General features: G+C 40.8%; 2 protein-coding genes across 6 annotated transcripts in view; one reads left to right on the top strand and one right to left on the bottom strand.

Annotated features, from left to right (window-relative positions):
- Positions 1 to 2952, bottom strand: part of LOC100741539 (G-protein coupled receptor moody) — a 16583-nt gene extending 13631 nt beyond the window's left edge. For both annotated transcript variants that reach the window (XM_003488291.4, XM_024366659.2), the window contains exon 1: positions 2420 to 2952. The gene's annotated coding sequence lies outside the window, so the exon portion shown is untranslated. The remainder of the gene's footprint in view (positions 1 to 2419) is intronic.
- Positions 1 to 19553, top strand: part of LOC100749439 (G-protein coupled receptor moody) — a 27147-nt gene extending 7594 nt beyond the window's left edge. For 2 of the 4 annotated variants that reach the window (XM_012383955.3, XM_024366655.2), the window contains exons 2-5: positions 13648 to 13857; positions 17111 to 17349; positions 17942 to 18254; positions 18419 to 19553. In XM_012383955.3, coding sequence (XP_012239378.1) covers positions 13648 to 13857; positions 17111 to 17349; positions 17942 to 18254; positions 18419 to 19408 — 1752 coding nt within the window. In that variant the 3' untranslated portion in view covers positions 19409 to 19553. Of the gene's footprint in view, positions 1 to 8695; positions 9584 to 13647; positions 13858 to 14029; positions 14553 to 17110; positions 17350 to 17941; positions 18255 to 18418 lie in introns of those variants that run through there. The other 2 variants (XM_003488357.4, XM_024366656.2) reach the window with 2 other exon arrangements.

The raw sequence follows: 19553 nt of genomic DNA, 5'->3' as shown, positions 1-19553 counted from the left end.
TTCGCATCCACGTCGATAATTACGCGCTACAAACGGCCAATGCTTTCTAAACGTACGATGCAAACGCGTTCGCCCCGGCTCGATACGTCTTCCAGCCGCTATAAATATTTAATGGATTTAAAAGAGCAAAACAGACTTATGCAAATGGATGGATGTTGAAGAAACTCGAAAAAGTCGGGGATGAGTCGAGAATGTCGTTGCGTTTTATTAAACGACGAACTACGTACAGCGAGATGAATCATAACGATTTGTTAATGAAACGGGAAAGCGAAGAAAGATGTAACGATGGTGACTAAACCATTTTTACGAGATTATACTCGATCGGAGAATGTTTCAATTTTGGGAAAAATTTGTCTGCTGTTTTGCTTGTTTATTTTTATATTCTTCATTTATCGTATTAGTTTGTTTTCTTAAAGTTTCTTTCGTTTTATAAGAAAATAATAGACGCACAGTGTTTTTTCTTTTATATTAGTTTATTGAATTATGCACCGATTTATTGAATTATCGAACGTAATAATAGAAATAGAAGGAAATGGATCATTCAATGAAATAATATAAAACAGAAATTGTTGTCTATCTATTATCACCTTATGGAACGGAAGAAACTTTTCGGACAACCTAATATATTCTTCATGCTCGTATCGCATCGGATATCTTCTCTTCTTTTTGTTAATTAATTCGCCCGTGAAAAAGGCGGAATACGCGAAAGGAACAGAAACCGAGAGATCGAACGATGAAAGCAAATATTTCCAATTTACAAACTGCGTGTATTTTGATAACGTCTATGAAAATATAACGTCCATTTCGGATCGTACAGAAACATAGAAAACAGCAGGGTTGATCTTGCATATTTTTCATCCGGATAATGTCAACTAATATATCGTATCGCGGAAGTAACGTTCAACTTGTGTCAACGTTACGCGCTACAATTTTTCTAATGTTCCAAGATCCATTTTTAAATTGTTGAAAAATATGATCGGGTTTCTTGAAATCTTATCTACGAAACAAGACATCTTGGCGTGGATTTACTGAAAACTAACGTTCAAAATTATCAAAAAGATTCCCCAAAGGTAAACAGAAAATTTGCAGAGCCAAAGATTTCTTATCTGCAACTATGTTCCACGTGCAAATCCTGTGCCGTAGACTTTTGCGACTGACTATACTTTACTACGCTCTAAAATTTTCCTAATGTTCCAAGATCGATTTTTAAATCGTTGAAAAATATGATCGGGTTTCTTGAAATCTTATCTACGAAACAAGACATCTTGGCGTGGATTTACTGAAAACTAACGTTCAAAATTATCAAAAAGATTCCCCAAAGGTAAACAGAAAATTCGTAGAGCCAAAGATTTCTTATCTGCAACTATGTTCCACGTGCAAATCCTGTGCCGTAGACTTTTGCGACTGACTATACTTTACTACGCTCTAAAATTTTCCTAATGATCCAAGATCGATTTTTAAATTGTTGAAAAATATGATCGGGTTTCTTGAAATCTTATCTACGAAACAAGACATCTTGGCGTTGTTTTACTAAAAACTAACGTTCAAAATTATCAAAAAGATTCCCCAAAGGTAAACAGAAAATTTGCAGAGCCAAAGATTTCTTATCTGCAACTATGTTCCATGTGCAGGGCCTGTGTCGTAGACTTTTGCGACTGACTATACTTTACTACGCTCTAAAATTTTCCTAATGTTCCAAGATCGATTTTTAAATCGTTGAAAAATATGATCGGGTTTCTCGAAACCTAATCTACGAAACAAAGCAACTTGGCGTGTATTTACTAAAAACTAACGTTCAAAATGATCAAAGAGGTTCTCCAAAGGTAAACAGAAAATTCGCAGAGTCAAAGATTTCTTATCTGCAACTATGTTCCACGTGCAAATCCTGTGCCGTAGACTTTTGCGACTGACTATACTTTACTACGCGCGTTTATGAACGGAGTTGAAAACCGATCGGAGCCGTGACACATTCGAAAGCCGCCCACAGCGCACCACGTGCTCCGCACGTCTGCAGCCGAGGTCTCGCTAGGGAGACAGTGACAAAGAAGACGCAACAGGAAAAAGAGAAAAAGAAAAAAAAAGGAAGAAAGAAATACACGAACGTCGTGCGTGTCGCGCATTGTATCGTCCTTTTTTCGTTTCAAAACCATTCGTCGTCGTACGAGGTCCGTAGGCAGGTTTTTTGCCTCGATCTTGGCATTGGTCCTCAAAATGACGCACATGTCGTCTCCGGGACCAATTGCCATTCTGTATCGGCAAGAACATCGCTAACTATCGTCTTCTCGCGTCCACTCGACGCACTTCAACGTCACTTGAAAATTCCACTCGACTTTCGTACTTTCGCATTTTTCTTAACAGCAATACGCAACGATCGGATAAAGCTCGTGGGAACCGCGTACGAATTCCGTCTCTGACTCACCGCATTAGTTCCTTTCACGAGTCATCCGTCACAGTAACCGACAGGACATCCGTAGAACGAGGAAAACCTTCGACTGTCCTCGACAGATTAGCAAGTTGCTAGTCCACGTAATGCGAAACAATGTCTATGAAACTGAACGTAAAATTCACCGAACGACGATACCATGCATTTGATAAAATATCATATTTCCGACTGTATGTGACGTTTAATTTGCTGGTATTTTTGACAAGCAAGTTTGCCTCTTACTGAATAGCTCGAGACAGTTCAAGATCGAACACACTGTTTCTTTTCCGTTTTCCTATACGTTTTTTTTTTCAATCTTTCCACGATCGACTAGTCGACGATGTATGGAATTAATCGGAGAAAAATGATAAAAATAAAAATTCGCGACTTTCGACAACGTACGACACTGTCTGTACGGACTGCGATACACGAACGGAAACCGATCGTCACGACGGAAGAAAGACGGTGGCGTGGAGCGACGTGCGATCGGCCTGTTCGTCACCGTCACCGCCGATGGACTGCTTACCGCGCTAGATACGGGCCCAAAGCGAGTCAACAGAGGGGGAACGGACTTAGGCGACTCGAACGACGACGAGTGTAAATGCAAGCTGCTTGTTGACATGTATACGACCACGAGCGAACCAGCGAAGCTCGAAGATGCTTTTAGGAAACGTTTATCACGCGTTTTGTGCTAATTGTCCAACGATAATTTCGTTTCTCGTTCGAACAAGTACGCACAGTGGCTGGCGAAAGTATATATATATATATACATATATATATATATATGTTATTCTTTTTATTTAATTTCAGTTTCACAGCTCACAGGAAACGGACTTGGTTTTACGATATTTTCTCAAACCGACGCGCAGTCGTATCTTTTTTACATTCGGCTTCGTAAACGCAAAGTTCGTAAAACCGAAGCCCGTTCTTGGCTCGCCAAAGTATTCCGCCAAAGTTTGTAGCAAAATTTGATAAATGTTAACGGCCCTAATTCAAAATATTTGTTCGCGTCGGCTATCGAAATTGTACTTACACGCGCGGGAAACTACCACTACTGTGCTATTTATATAGAATCACGTTGCTAGATCGTCGGAGGAATGACAAAGTTGCTTGAAACCAGCGCCTATTCCTCGTTCGCCGAAGTATCGGCGCGCAACGTTTTACAAAGCTAACGTGCGCGTTATTAACAGGAGAGATTTAAAGTTTATCGAGTCGAAGAATACAGTTTTAGCTACATATTCACAATAAACGGTGAATTTTTGCAGTGGTATGTCAGACAAAGCTACCGATACGCGGCGATACGACGTAGCCATGCTGTATTATGTGTCGGCGCTTTACATTTTTCGTTGTATGATACAATTTTTGGGTTTAAGCCGCTGGGGAGCGGAGTTTCTTTATGTATTTTTTTTTATTTTTTCTGTCCTGAAAATTACCTGAAAACAGGTACACGATTACGGTGACTCGAGATATCCGTCGAGGCGCGTCAACCGTCAAAATCGTGGTCGTTCAGGAACGACTATCGCTGGTTGCGATGCTGGTTTTCTCGCCGCGGCAATCACTCGCATTGTGAAGATCAACGATATTCTTTACGGTGGCTGGCGATCAACGTAGACGACGAGTTTCCGTGAAACCCGCATCCGGGTACCAGGAACCAACGAGATTACGTTAATTTGTGAGCGACGCGAGCGTACGATAAATCACACGCACGAACGTCTATTGGCGTTGATTAAGATTTTCGCGTGCTCGTCTCTGCGTATCGATTCTTCGAATTTGTTAGAGTTTAGCGCGTACGCGCGATATCGCGTACGGTGTAAAGTTAAAGCGATTTAGGTCGACGTTTTTATAGAAAGGGGGCCGAACAACGAGCGGTCCCTTGACGATAAATCGTCAAACGCTCGGTTTTTATTAGAGCCGGGGGTGTAACCGTAAGCTTAATCTGGGGCAATATGAAACGCTGCCGGTGAGTGGCAAACCGTCGACGCTTCAGCGACGATAGCGCGTCAAACGATCTCATCGATTCGAATCATAGTTTTCCGCGGACCTCGCGTTCCGAGAAATTTCCCCGTTTAACGCGAAAGCGCCACTCTCTAATTTCTGGAACGATTCGTTGTTTCTCCGTGCGTGTGCGATGACTCACGAAAATATTCGATTGCTTACGAAATCACGGATGACATTCTCTTCTTCTTTGCGAGGAACGCGTTACGTTCGTTCAACGAGCAAACTATCGCGCCACCGTACCGATAAAACGCGAAATCGATATAAAAACGTGTTAAAAAGTTGTCAGACGTTTATCGCAAAGCGTACGATATCAGCGGTGTCCGCGATTTTGCGTTATATGAATTTTTTTTTTTTTTTAATCGAGAACGACGTTTAATATAGTCGATAACGATCGTTTATGGCTGCTTTTAAATCTCGATTAATTCTAAACTACAAACGACGAGTAGATAAGCTAGAAGCTTTCTCATTCGTTTTATTTATACAAAATATATCATGGTTATTGGCCGTTTTCACAAATATACAGGGTGGTTGATAACTGGTGGTACTAACGGAAAGGGGGTGATTCTACGCGAGAAAAGAAGTCGAAAATATAGAATATAATTTTTTTTTCATTTTTCCATCGAGGCAATTCAAAATCGATTTTCTGAAAAGTAAAGCCTCGAACGAAAAATTGTTATTCTATATTTTCGACTTCTTTTTTCGCGTACAATCACCCCCTTTCCGCTTGTACCACCAGTTACCAACCACTCTGCATAAAAATGCTCACTGCGAGTTACCTTGTACACTTATTTGTACGTCTATCGAACAGCTACGTATCTCTCGTACATAGATTCACTGAGAATCTATGTGTCACAATTTCTCGTACGAATTCTTCTCGATTTCCTCTGTTCAGCCGCGTAAAATAGGAAAGTTAGCCGGAAGCCTGACGAAAAATCGTCAATTACGAACGTATCGGGGAAAATCGCGTGAAAATTCAACGACTCTCGATTTCTAAGATAACAAACAGACGGACGCGCGTGTTTCGCAACGTTGAGACGAAAGAATCGATTGGAAAATCGTACGAAACAGCGGCTGTGTGCAACCATCGACGGAAGATCTCGAAGAATCGGCGTAACGCGATAAAACGTAACGGTGGAGACCCAATCGCGAAGCTTCGGTTTACAGACGATTTAAATCATCCCCTTCGTCGAATCGTCTGGACGAAAAGCTTCCGTTTTAATTAATTATATTTACCCGGTGAACGATCGAGCGAACGGGTAAATGGCGTTTCCTTCTTGCGAAGGAGGAGGCAGACGAAAGAAAAAAAGAGGAGAACGGTGATTCCACTTCCGATTTATTAGGGGCGCGGTAGATGCTCTTCCGTTGTGCACGCTCGTACCCAGCTGCTTTCTCCCCCTTTGTACGGCTCGATCGTACGGCAGCCTGGCTGCTAAGCAAATGTAATTATTTTTAAAAAGGATGTAGGGACCGTGGTGTTTTCATGCGGACGGAACGCGTGCTTCGAACGAAAGCGTAGGTGCTTTAAGAGTAAGCATCGAGGATGAGTCGATGCGCCACGTTTCTATAAATCATTCGGGAAGCGTAATCGCGGTGTACACCTACATCCAGCAGCTTTCTTACGGACAACGATCGCGTGATTTGTAATGTCGCGTGCACCGGAAGTCATCGTACAATACGACGGCATTTACGTGGAATTTTAAAACGCTTTAAACGGAAATTTAAAACGTTTTGTAGAAAGTTCGCGTTTCCGACGTTTGTCTGGAACAGTGAATCTTTAACGACTTTCGATCGTCTTTCTCTTTTGCTTCTCTTCTTTCTTCTTTTTCGTTTTCGAAGAAGAAGAAACACAGGAAACGTACAGGATGTCCGAAAAATGAAAGTGTAACACGGTGTTTGATGTTACGTAACGTCGCGTATCGTGGTATACAAAGATGGAAAGGTTTTTCCGAAGTCTGAGATTCTCGCAGAGATTTAGGGAACGCGTACGATACGTAAAAATGAACGAAACGTTGTTTAAGTTAAGAAGTTTAATTTATCGCGATATTCGATGGACGAAGAAGATCGCTATTTGGGATCCAGTTATTTAATTATGCGCGTAAAAATATAAAACCACGCGCACCGTCTAAAAATAACGTTTCGCATGAAAGTGAAAGAGACTTTTGCTCGAATCGACGGATTACTTTGTAGCAGCGTGATTGCTGTTGCCCAGGCTCGTCGTGTATTCTATTAAGCGTCCACGCCTCCACAACGTGGCACGTTAAACGTCGTTCGTTAAACGACGACTTCACTGATTTCACCGTTGATGTCTTACCGCCCTCGGATTTGTTAACAGGTCCAGATTGAAAGAGATCGCCGTAATTCGCGAAGAAATCTCCTTAATTTGCCGTTGTACCGATCGAACGTCTAACGTTCTCCTTGCAAAAGTAAACGAGTCTTCTAAAAATAAATATAAAATTAGAAAACGATCGATCAAATAAAAAAAAAGGAAAGAAAGAAAGATCTTTGTGATTTCTGAAAATGTAGATGAATTACGACAAACAAATATATCGACCATAAGCGTGAGCAGAGCAAACATACGTATTATCGAGATAATAGGAAAAATAAGCTCAACGATTAATTGTCATTTATTAAAATGATCGATTAAACAAAAGAAATTAAAAAAAGAAAGATCTTTGTGATTTCTGACAGAGCAAACATACGTATTATCGAGATAATAGGAAAAATAAGCTCAACGATTAATTGTCATTTATTAAAATGATCGATTAAACAAAAGAAATTAAAAAAAGAAAGATCTTTGTGATTTCTGACAGAGCAAACATACGTATTATCGAGATAATAGGAAAAATAAGCTCAACGATTAATTGTCATTTATTAAAATGATCGATTAAACAAAAGAAATTAAAAAAAGAAAGATCTTTGTGATTTCTGACAGAGCAAACATACGTATTATCGAGATAATAGGAAAAATAAGCTCAACGATTAATTGTCATTTATTAAAATGATCGATTAAACAAAAGAAATTAAAAAAAGAAAGATCTTTGTGATTTCTGACAGAGCAAACATACGTATTATCGAGATAATAGGAAAAATAAGCTCAACGATTAATTGTCATTTATTAAAATGATCGATTAAACAAAAGAAATTAAAAAAAGAAAGATCTTTGTGATTTCTGACAGAGCAAACATACGTATTATCGAGATAATAGGAAAAATAAGCTCAACGATTAATTGTCATTTATTAAAATGATCGATTAAACAAAAGAAATTAAAAAAAGAAAGATCTTTGTGATTTCTGACAGAGCAAACATACGTATTATCGAGATAATAGGAAAAATAAGCTCAACGATTAATTGTCATTTATTAAAATGATCGATTAAACAAAAGAAATTAAAAAAAGAAAGATCTTTGTGATTTCTGACAGAGCAAACATACGTATTATCGAGATAATAGGAAAAATAAGCTCAACGATTAATTGTCATTTATTAAAATGATCGATTAAACAAAAGAAATTAAAAAAAGAAAGATCTTTGTGATTTCTGACAGAGCAAACATACGTATTATCGAGATAATAGGAAAAATAAGCTCAACGATTAATTGTCATTTATTAAAATGATCGATTAAACAAAAGAAATTAAAAAAAGAAAGATCTTTGTGATTTCTGACAGAGCAAACATACGTATTATCGAGATAATAGGAAAAATAAGCTCAACGATTAATTGTCATTTATTAAAATGATCGATTAAACAAAAGAAATTAAAAAAAGAAAGATCTTTGTGATTTCTGACAGAGCAAACATACGTATTATCGAGATAATAGGAAAAATAAGCTCAACGATTAATTGTCATTTATTAAAATGATCGATTAAACAAAAGAAATTAAAAAAAGAAAGATCTTTGTGATTTCTGACAGAGCGAACATACGTATTATCGAGATAATGGGAAAAATAAGCTCAACGATTAATTGTCATTTATTAAAATTATCGATAATTAGAAGCGTAACGATCTTTCTTATTCTTATTAATCGATGTCTAAAAGTTTAATGTTTCATATCTAATTGTAACGCGATTCGTTTATAATACGATTTTTTCATCGGCTAAATATCTATAAACGGCGATGTATGTAGGTCACTATAGCACGTAGATTCGCGTGATTCTCCCAAGAAACTTAATAAAATAGATTTTCGTCCGGTAGAATAAATATTCTCTTGTTCGTGAAGGACACTAACCCCACGCCTGCGCTCTATTAGGATCCAGAAAACTCATCTGTAGAAGCGAATTCGGTGGTCCAGTTGGCCGATCGGTTAGTCGCTTCGCGAATTCCGCGAGACCAGTTCCGATCGAGATTTCTATTTTTGTGGTATCTTGGCCGTCTCGGTCTCTCGTTTGAACCGAAAGCCTACGTGTATTTCGATCGTGGAAAAATCGGCCTACGCATTCGGTTTCTTAAATATCGAGAGGTCGCGTCCAGTCGTCGACAATTTACGACCAAACAGAAATGTAACTACGAGTCCTTTGTAGCTCTGAACGCGTACTGTGCGACGAATACTACGAGAGATAAATAAGAAGAGAACGCGACGATTTTTATTTCCGCAATATCTTCGTCGCCTGGCCGAAGAGCCGAAGAACTTTCGTCGTGAAGAATCGAATCCGCTGAAAATCTGTTCGATTTTTGAGATAAAACTTTTTATACGCAGCGTTGCTCGTTTCTTTCTCCCGCGAGTGCGACGAACATCGTCGGTGTGAAACTTTGCGCGGAACGTCATCTCGGAAATTCCCTCGGAACTTTTCCTCCTTTGCTAAAAAAACGAAGATCCAAGATGCGCAACAGGTTCAAATACTCGCGTCGTACTTCTCTGGATTTCCCTGCGAAAGGCGACGAACGCGTCGCTAAAGGCGATCGTAGCCCGCGTGTTGTACATCGCGAGGGCGTGAAATCTCATTCATAGTTGGTCGCGCGTGCACGTTTCATGGAAATTGGATGGTTTGAACGCGTAAGATGAGAATAGAAGGCGGAAGAGGCAGATTGAAAACGAAATTTACCGGCAAAGCTGAAAGAGGCGATCCGGCTGAACCGATCGAAATCTGCACGTGCTTCTGTTCGTCCGTAGTCGCATAAATGATTCGCATCAATGAACTCAGAACCGTCGGCGTCTACTTCTTACGAGGGTAAGCGCTTCTTCTATTGATCGTAGGCAAGAACCGTCGACGATAACAGAACTGTACACGAAACGGCTGACAAAACGTGAATTCGCTTCTAGCATCTCGTGACGCTACGCTGCAGAGGAAGATTGGACGCGTTGTTCGTTCAAAACTAACTCGTCGACGTAACTCGTCGATGCACGGATTATCGTCAGTCGTCGATTTTTAGCCAGTTTATCGGCTTTTCGTCTCCTCTGTTCATCTTTCTGTCCACTATCGACGCAAATATATAATTATAAACTTTCATTTCCAATCTTTCTGCCGAGACATCGAGACGATGCCTATCTGTTCCTTAAAATTGCGATTATCGTTGCGTTGAAGTAAAAATAAGCGTCGACTTAGGCTGGCAAAGAAGTAGACGTGAACGTAGAGAAGAAAGGGAGAAGAAAAGGAAGCTCGTTACTTTAGTTTATGTTAATTGAAAATAAATATCAATCGTAATGCGACGTAAATTAGAAATAAGATTTGTACCTGAACCGCGTTCAGCGTAAGAGCAGAGAAGATAAAACGAAAGAAACATACGTGGAGATTGCCTGTGCTAATAATCGTCGAGCATTCGAACGATCGATTGTTTTTAACATCTCGACGGAGATTAGAACAGAGATTGGAAGAGATTTGCCGGACACAGCGCGGTGCGTTTTTAATACGAACGCGATATGCGCTTATCGGAAGGAGTCGATAAATCGAAATACAACTGCGTATTCGCGCATTCGTGTACAATATTCGAAGTACGATCGAGATAACGACGATCTTCGAAACATCGGTTCGTATGCGAGCGAAATGCGCGAGACCGAAGTAACGCGGAATTTCGCGTTTCTGTTTGGCGAACCGAGAGGAGAAACGCGATTCGACGAAGCGACTCGACGGAGAAAGTAGGATTTTCGCTCGATTAAATATATTTCCCTGGTACGAATTGCTTTTGTAAAATACATTCGTTCGCCGGGACTTGGCGATCCCTCGAGAAACGCAAATTCGCCGGAAGATCGAGGCGAAGTTTGCTCCGCGGTTGAAAGAGCGTATCGTCACGAGCGGCGAAAATAGATTTCTCTCTCTTCCTCTTCGGACGCGAGGAAAAAAGACGTACCTTCGTTGCATTTTCTCAACGTGTAGGAAAGAAAACGAGCGAGACAGTCGTTGAACGGGGAGAAAGTAAATAAATGGTGAGCATAGGCGGCGGAGTGAACGAGCGGAGAGAAAAGGGAGGAAGATCGAAGGGAAACAAGCTTATTTACATAAAGAGCGTCGTTAATTTCGTTTAAGAACGTACGAGTGTTACCCACTGACGGAGACAGCGACACGGCGATCCTAGCTACTTGGGACGTTTAAGAAACGCTACGTTTTCAAAACCATCTTACGATTACCGATTTAAGAATTTACTCGATCGTACGTTTAGCAGGGCAGCTTAATAATTTACGTTCGAAGCTGCCGTGCGTGTAACTACCGCTTTACTACATTGATAATTTATACGATTGTTTATTTAAGTAATCGCGATACATTGGAAGCGATTTAACGTTATCCAGTCTTAGACGATATTTTTTGATAGAGCGCGCGTTCGCGCGTGTCTCGCGTAACTGGGCCAAATTATAGCATCAAAGCGGTGGAACACGTGCAGCGAGAGAGGAAGCCACGTATCACGTGATCCGTGTTTCCGATCTTCGGACCGCTCGTGTTTCTAACATCGTATTTATCGAGATGTTTAATACTTTGTTTTTTAACGTAGCCCCGTAGATTTCGAAAGCGTCGGTAAATTAGGAAGTAATAGCCGAAAAGTAAGAAAACGTAACACGTAATGCTCGCGTGATACACGAAATAGTCTACGGTTGAACGTACTTCAAACGCAAATCTGTATACCGCTGCTTAATATAGACGTGTGTCAATTTATTAGATATGCGAATTAAGTGGGAGTGTCGTGAACAAATAGGCACGTTTCATACGCAAATAGCGTATGTACTGTATCGGATTCCATGTCGCGTACAAACGAGCGTATCAGTGTTTCCCAACGTGCAACACGCGTGCGCCTAACAGCGCGCAATTTTGGCTGTTTCTGTGTACAGTCGCAAGACGATATCGCCTTTGTCGTCGATAGGCGCGAAACCGTGCTTTTTATTCTAACAGACGTTTATTTTCACGTGACGCTTTCAAGCGTTGTTAGCTCGTCGACTGTCTGAAAATTGCGTTGCTATCGATTTAAACGAAACTCGACGTTGAAACGAAATGCAACTTGAAATTCGAATAAAAAGTTTGATTAAATCGTCTTGAATTACGATCGTAATGGATCTTTTACATTTTTATTCTGTTATTGAAGTTTCTTTATTTTTTTTTTTTTTCATTTGAATTATACTTTCCTTTTCTAGGTCCGTTTATATTATAATTTTAGAACTTGATTGGCCCTGTTAACGAACGATCGAAAAATAGTTGGGAAACTCTGACGTATATGTACATACCTTTGCATTTGATCTCGTTTTCATTTGAATCATACTTTTTCCTGTTTATATTATAATTTTAGAACTTGATTGACTCTGTTAATGAACGATTGAAAACTAGTTTGGAAACTCTGACGTGTATGTACATACTTTTGCATTTGATCTCGTTTTCATTTGAATTATACTTTTTCCTGTTCATATTATAATTTTAGAACTTGATTGACTCTGCTAATGAACGATTGAAAACTAGTTTGGAAACTCTGACGTATATGTACATACCTTTGCATTTTTTTTTATTTATTTATTAAAATTATAATCAATTCTCGCGTTGAGAATAAGCTTTGCATTTCATCTCGTTTTCATTTAAATTATACTTTTTTCTGCTCATATTATAATTTTAGAACTTGATTGACTCTGTTAACGAACGATCGAAAACTAGTTTGGAAACCCTGACGTGTATGTACATGCTTTTGCATTTGATCTCGTTTTCATTTGAATTATACTTTTTCCTGTTTATATTATAATTTTAGAACTTGATTGACTCTGTTAACGAACGATCGAAAAATAGTTTGGAAACTCTGACGTATATGTACATACCTGTGCATTTGATCTCGTCAGCATCCTGGGAGTGCGATTACTATCAGATACAGATACGTACTGGGTGAACTGTTTAAGTATAAATACAAATCGGATACGAATTGATATTTTGCCGCTCGATCGACGATTCTGAAATCCGCAGATGTCCAAACTGACGTTGTTCTCTTCGATGCATAAACCTGATGTTACCAATACCGATACCTCGTACGAGATTTTCTTCTGTACCCTTCGATGTTGGTTTTTCTCGGTAAACCAACTGTTTCAATTCGCATGACGGATAAAATGCCAGGTCAGCGACGTTGGCGAAACGAACTGATCGCTTGGCGTTTCTTTATTTCGTATACTTTGTGTCCTGCCTAACGCTGCTTTCCCGTGTCTCGTTTTCCTTTTTTATTTAATTCTTTATATTCACAATATATCCAGTTTGGACATTTGGTAGAATTTTTTAACTGTTTGATTATCACGTGGGTGGCTACCCTCAATACATGGGATACCGTGCAATACATTTACATTGACGCGGTAGCGAGACAGATCGTCTTGCTAATCCTACGTCTCAGATCCTTGTCGATGCCACGTGCTAATTTTTCATTAATCGCTCGTTCGCGATAAACGCGTCGTAACTGGTCCCTGTCCAATTCGTCTCGTCCAATTTCACCACAATTGTACACTCGCTATCGTATAGTCGTCGCCCCTCGTTACGATACCCGCGAAATTTCAACAATTCTTTAGATAAAACGTAGTACGATATATTTGTAAAAAAAAAAGAAAAAAAAAGAAATTCGTAAGCGATAAGAGTTGGAATACTTGAACGAGCCACGCTTACTTATTTCTAACGCGACGTATATTATAACGATCGTCGGAGTACAACTCAATTTTCCATTTCGCAACTACATCCGTAACATCGTTTTTCCAACTCGTTAAAAAAGGCTTGTTTTTGCCGGTCGTCGCCAACAGGCGACCAGTTTTTACGCTCCTGTACAAAACGACACCTGTCTACCATGCTGTCCGCAGATGGAGTACTGGATGGCGAGCAACGAGACCGGTCACAATGGCACAGAGGAGACAATCCAGGAGGTCCTCAGGGATCCAGGATCGGCGGTCCTCTTCGTGGGATATCCGCCATGGCTTTTGCACTTCGCCGCTGGATGTTGCATACTCTTCATGGTCATCGGCATCCCGGGAAATTTATTCACCATCGTCGCTCTTTTCCGCACCAAAAAGGTCAGCGCTCCAGCGATACGTCTTTTCCGCGTCTTCGTCGTCTTTCCTTCAAATTTTCTACATCTATCGCTATATCTCTTTTGTTCGTTTCTTCTCTTCTTTTTCATTTTCTAACGCGCACCAAGAAACTCGAAGTCTTTGTATTTCATAGCGTTCGAGTGACACGCGTTTCTATCCTCGACGAACGCGTCCCGTCTATTCTTTCTTCTCCTCTTTCGCGTTGCTTCTTTATTTCTTCGGACACGTTGAAATATTCGAAGCTTCCGATCGACACGCGTTAGATTATCATCAGCCACAACACGTTTTCACAGAGGAATTTTATCTCTGTGCCGTAGTTTGTCCGCGAACACGTCATTCGTAGGATTCAGCGAAATCGGAAATTTCCTGCGTTACGATCCAACGACACGTTGGCAAAAGCGATGACACGTTTTCTAAGAGATTTATAAACGATATGCTTGCGCGTAAGTCGAGCAAACGGCGGATACAACGAGGCGAAAAAATGTCGTACGACGAATCTGTCACGTGGAATGAAATATACTCGGCGGCGTTGCGGTTACTTGAATTTCTAGTTACTCGTAGCACGCTAAGTGGTATTTGCTCGTACACCGACTAGGTCAATAAGTGGTTCACCTCGAATCTCGTTTCGAGACAATAGGAAAAAGTAAAAGTGACGTAAGGAATGGTTAAAAGCTGGCGTAGGTAAATTAGCATACGCGAGTGAAGCGAATCTTGGAACAAATCACCATGGAACTGTAATTACGAGAAAACATTCGTCGACGATTTATCGTTTTTATTCGCCTGTGTATTTCTCGCTTCGTCGTGCTAATGAACTGCTTAACCAGTTTTTTCTTTTTTTTTTTTATTTAGTTGTTTACATTCACAATTTGTCCGATTTGGACATTTGGTAGAATTTTTTGGCTGTTTGATTATCACGGGGTGGCTACCATCTTCGTGTCTCAACCAGTGGCGAATAACAATGAAGGTTTCTTCGATTCGAAATGTTTCCCTTTAAAGTTACGCTGTAATTCGCGAAGAATTCGGGAATTCGCGTTCTTTTCTTTTAGATTTCGCGATCCTTTCGTCGAAGCTCGCCAATTGTAAGAAAACTCGATAGATCTGGCGAAACGCAACCAAAGTTTATGCAACGAGATGTTTTTGGCAGCACCGAGACTTATCGAATTTATGGGCACTCGCTGGATTTACGTGTAATTTACGAACGCGCCAACATTTATCTGTTAAAAAAAGTATATTTACCAAGTTGACGCGATCACCGAGATAACACGTTTCCACGCTATGATAACTTGCCGCTGCGTCGCTATAAACGTTGCTCTTCCTTCCGATTCGTTCGACTTGCAGCAAAAGTCTCAAAACTACGCACGTTTCTAGTTGCGTAACGACCACCAAATACATTTTCCAATCTATTTTCTGGAAATATTATTAGCGGAATATCGCAGAACACGTTGTCGGTTTGCCTAAAACCAACGAAGAGTGGCGGAGAGGCGAAAGAAGGAAGAAACATTTTCCGCAATGTCAAGCGAACAGAACGATAGAAAAATAGGAGTTTGTCAAAGAATTAATTAATCAAATGGAAGAATGTTTTTCATTTTCTGTGACATTTATTTCATCGTCGAATTAAACGACCGATATATCGAGAATTTCTTTGTAAATTTCTATGGGGTTGGCAACTAAGCGATCGCGGATTTTGTTATTAGCTGGTATTGACATAATCCGCAAATCGCTTGATTTTCGAGTCAAATGGTTCATTTTTATTCCGCTGTTCGTTATCCTCGTCGAATCGCGACAACGAGACATTTTCGTATCGTAGAGGATCGAAGACTCGTAGAAGACGATTTTCGAATCGACGATGCACACGCGGTTTGTGACTTTCGGTGTATCATGAAACTTTTGCCTTGATCCTGTACAAAGAAAAACCATTACCTGTGATTCGGACTATTGCGAGTAAAACGAAGCAGCGGATGAGTCGATGGAATTATCGATTTCACGAGAATTATCGTCACATTGTAAATTATTACCATTACCATCGTTTACCATCAGTAAACATATTTTTAACGATAAGTTTATATGTTTATATTATACGATAATTGAAAATGATTGTGCGCGTACCTACTTACGATTTACAATATGTAATTGTATATCAATTGTATGTAATTGTAAATGTATACAATATGTATTGTATGTAACTACGATTATGCACAACTGAGTGTACGTACAGTCGCGTTATTTTCTACAATTGAATTTACGCTTGATATACAGGGTGATTGATATAACTGGTGGTACAAGCGGAAGGGGGGTGATTCTACGCGAAAAAAGAAGTCGAAAATATAGAATACAAATTTTTCGTTCGAGGCTTCGTTTTCGAGAAAATCGACTTTGAATTTTCGGTCGGTACGCGTGCGCTTTATCGCGTCATAACGGATCTCACTGTAGATCGTTGTCTCGATGGAAAAATGAAAAAAAAAGAAAAATTTGTATTCTATATTTTCGACTTCTTTTTTCGCGTAGAATCACCCCCCTTCCGCTTGTACCACCAGTTATATCAATCACCCTGTATATCAAGCGTAAATTCAATTGTAGAAAATAACGCGACTGTACGTACACTCAGTTGTGCATAATCGTAGTTACATACAATACATATTGTATACATTTACAATTACATACAATTGATATACAATTACATATTGTAAATCGTAAGTAGGTACGCGCACAATCATTTTCAATTATCGTATAATATAAACATATAAACTTATCGTTAAAAATATGTTTACTGATGGTAAACGATGGTAATGGTAATAATTTACAATGTGACGATAATTCTCGTGAAATCGATAATTCCATCGACTCATCCGCTGCTTCGTTTTACTCGCAATAGTCCGAATCACAGGTAATGGTTTTTCTTTGTACAGGATCAAGGCAAAAGTTTCATGATACACCGAAAGTCACAAACCGCGTGTGCATCGTCGATTCGAAAATCGTCTTCTACGAGTTTTCGTTTAAGGCTTTGTTTTCGAGAAAATCGACTTTGAATTTTCGCTCGGTACGCGTGCGGTACGTTATAACGGACCTCACTGTAGATCGTTGTCTCGATGGAAAAATTAAAAAAAAAGAAAAATTTGTATTCTATATTTTCGACTTCTTTTTTCGCGTAGAATCACCCCCTTTTTACTTGTACCACCAGTTACCAACCACCCTGTATAATTAAATTAACACTTAATTTAATTACCATTGTTCGCAGTTAAGAAACGCCACCGCGATCTTCATAATGAACCTCTCACTTTCGGATCTGATGTTCTGTTGCTTCAACCTTCCTCTTGCTACGTCAACCTTCTGGCATAGTTCCTGGCGACACGGCCCGCTTCTATGTCAACTGTTTCCTTTATTAAGATACGGCTTGGTAGCAGTAAGCCTGTTTTCCATATTAGCGATCACGATCAATCGTTACGTTATGATAGGTCATCCTAGATTTTATCCCAGGTAAGTAAACCAAGTATTTTTCCCATGTTTTACCTCGCCAGTTACGTGTCGCTACCTTTTTCAGAAACTTTTTGAAAAAAGAGTACGCGTGACTGTTGTAACGTAGAATTAACACTAGAACTAGAAACTTTTCGGACGACCTAATTACTTTACGCGTGACGAGTATACTCGTCGTAGCGCAAAATATCGCCGTTTCTCCATCACCAGTATACTCGTCCAAAACAGCAAACCGATTAACCATCGCAAATCATACGAACGCAAAAGGAAATTGCCTATGTGAATTTTGTAATTTTGCTACGACTTGGTCGTTCAACGTGATACGCTCGTAACGCGGTATAAATCAAGCCCATCCGGAACGAAAATGATTTACAGTAGACTAAACACGCGCGTTTCATCCTAATCGACTGTGTGTACGTATCGGTACACGTATATTCGTCCGCACAAATATACTCGTCGGATCGTCAATTATTCTACCGCCTTTGAATTATTTGCAAAATCGAATTATCATCCAGATCAGTAAAACGCGGACAATTTCTTTTCACCAAGCCTCTTCTATCAATATTCTCAAGCCTCTTCTATCACTTGCCTTCAGGATATACAAATCGAGATACATAACACCGATGATTCTAAGTACGTGGACGATCGCATTCGGTGCCCTGGTCGTTACGTGGTTCGGAAACTGGGGTCGCTTTGGACTGGACGTGGCCATTGGTTCTTGTTCCATCCTGCCAGACGTAAATGGTCGAAGTCCGAAGGAGTTCCTGTTCGTCGTTGCCTTCTTGATTCCCTGTATCGCGATCGTCGTTTGCTACGCGAGGATCTTCTACATCGTTCGGAAAACCGCTTGCAAAAGTAGAAATCGCAACGTAAATGCCAGCACGGACGCTGTGGAAAGCAACCACGAGGTAAGCGTAGCGCGCAACGACGGGTGAACGTCGTAGGTGCTCGTCGATTTTAAAACCCGCAAATCGTCTTGCCTTTCGGCGTGCACGTTTTCTCGTAAACCATGGACTCGCGAAACCCGTACGAACAGCAGGCGATTATTATTCTTTGCTTCGTTCGGTTGCAGAGACGATCCATATCACCGAGGATCCAAGAGGAAGAACTGTCGGTGGTGGGTTCGAGCTGCGCGGCGAGCGTACTCTGCGCCAACTTCTCCTCCAAATGCACCGTAGCTTCGCCAAACCGGCTCAACTGCTCCAGTACGCCTTCGAGATCGGCGATCGAAGAATCCTTGTCCGAGCAACTTTCATGGGAACAGAATTCGGCCGGGTCCGAGGAAGAGGACGACGAGGACGACGACGACGACGACGAGGAAGGCGAGAACGAAGAGGAGAGGACGCGGCAAAGGAGGAAGCGGAAACAAAGATGCAAGAGGAGGCAGAAATCGACGAGCCAGAAACTCGTCGACGACCGTGATAGAGCGAAGCCTAGCTTCGAAATAAAGATAGACGATATACCGTACGTGGACGATCTGGACGCGGCTGAGACCGTTCTCGCGAACGACCGAATTAAGATCAAAGAATCCGCCGAGAAAGCTTCCGCGAACGCTCGAAATAAATTGGAGAGAATGACCAGCAGAGCTTCGTTCGTGATCGAGTCGGCTCTCTGGGTACAGAGATTCAACCGCAGAGCGTCTATGGACGGCGACCGGTTGGACAGCTCGAGATCGAACACGCCGGATCGATCGGCCAACAGCAGGAGGAGACCTACGATCGCTCGCAGAGAGTCGAGATTTACGGGCGTGCAAAAATTCCGCAATTCCGATGGCCCACCGAGGATGAGTAACAAGGACAAGAAACTGCTGAAGATGATCCTGGTGATATTTTCGTCGTTTCTCGTTTGTTACTTGCCGATCACTGTTACCAAGACTTTCAAGGATGCGATCGATTGGAGAGGCTTGAATATCGCCAGTTACATTCTCATCTACCTGACTACGTGTATCAATCCTGTGGTTTACGTGGTCATGAGCTCCGAGTATAGAAGCGCGTACAAAAATCTGTTGCTCTGTAGGAACGATTCCGGGGTGAAAAACGGAGCCAGGAGGTCGCCAGGATGAGGAAGAGGGTTCGCCAGTTTGCTCGTGGGCGTGTACGAGCTGGATTTTATGGCTCGTTTCAGAGATGAACTTGCATCGTCGATTGGCCGCGGATGTTCGTACGCTCGAATTACGCGAAATACGAACATACAGAGATAAAACGACG

The sequence above is a fragment of the Bombus impatiens genome, unplaced genomic scaffold (genome assembly GCF_000188095.3).
Source record: "Bombus impatiens unplaced genomic scaffold, BIMP_2.2 scf_0225, whole genome shotgun sequence".
Lineage (NCBI taxonomy): Eukaryota > Metazoa > Arthropoda > Insecta > Hymenoptera > Apidae > Bombus > Bombus impatiens.
Note: the sequence above shows the minus strand (reverse complement) of the source record. Positions and strands in the feature narration are given on the sequence as shown.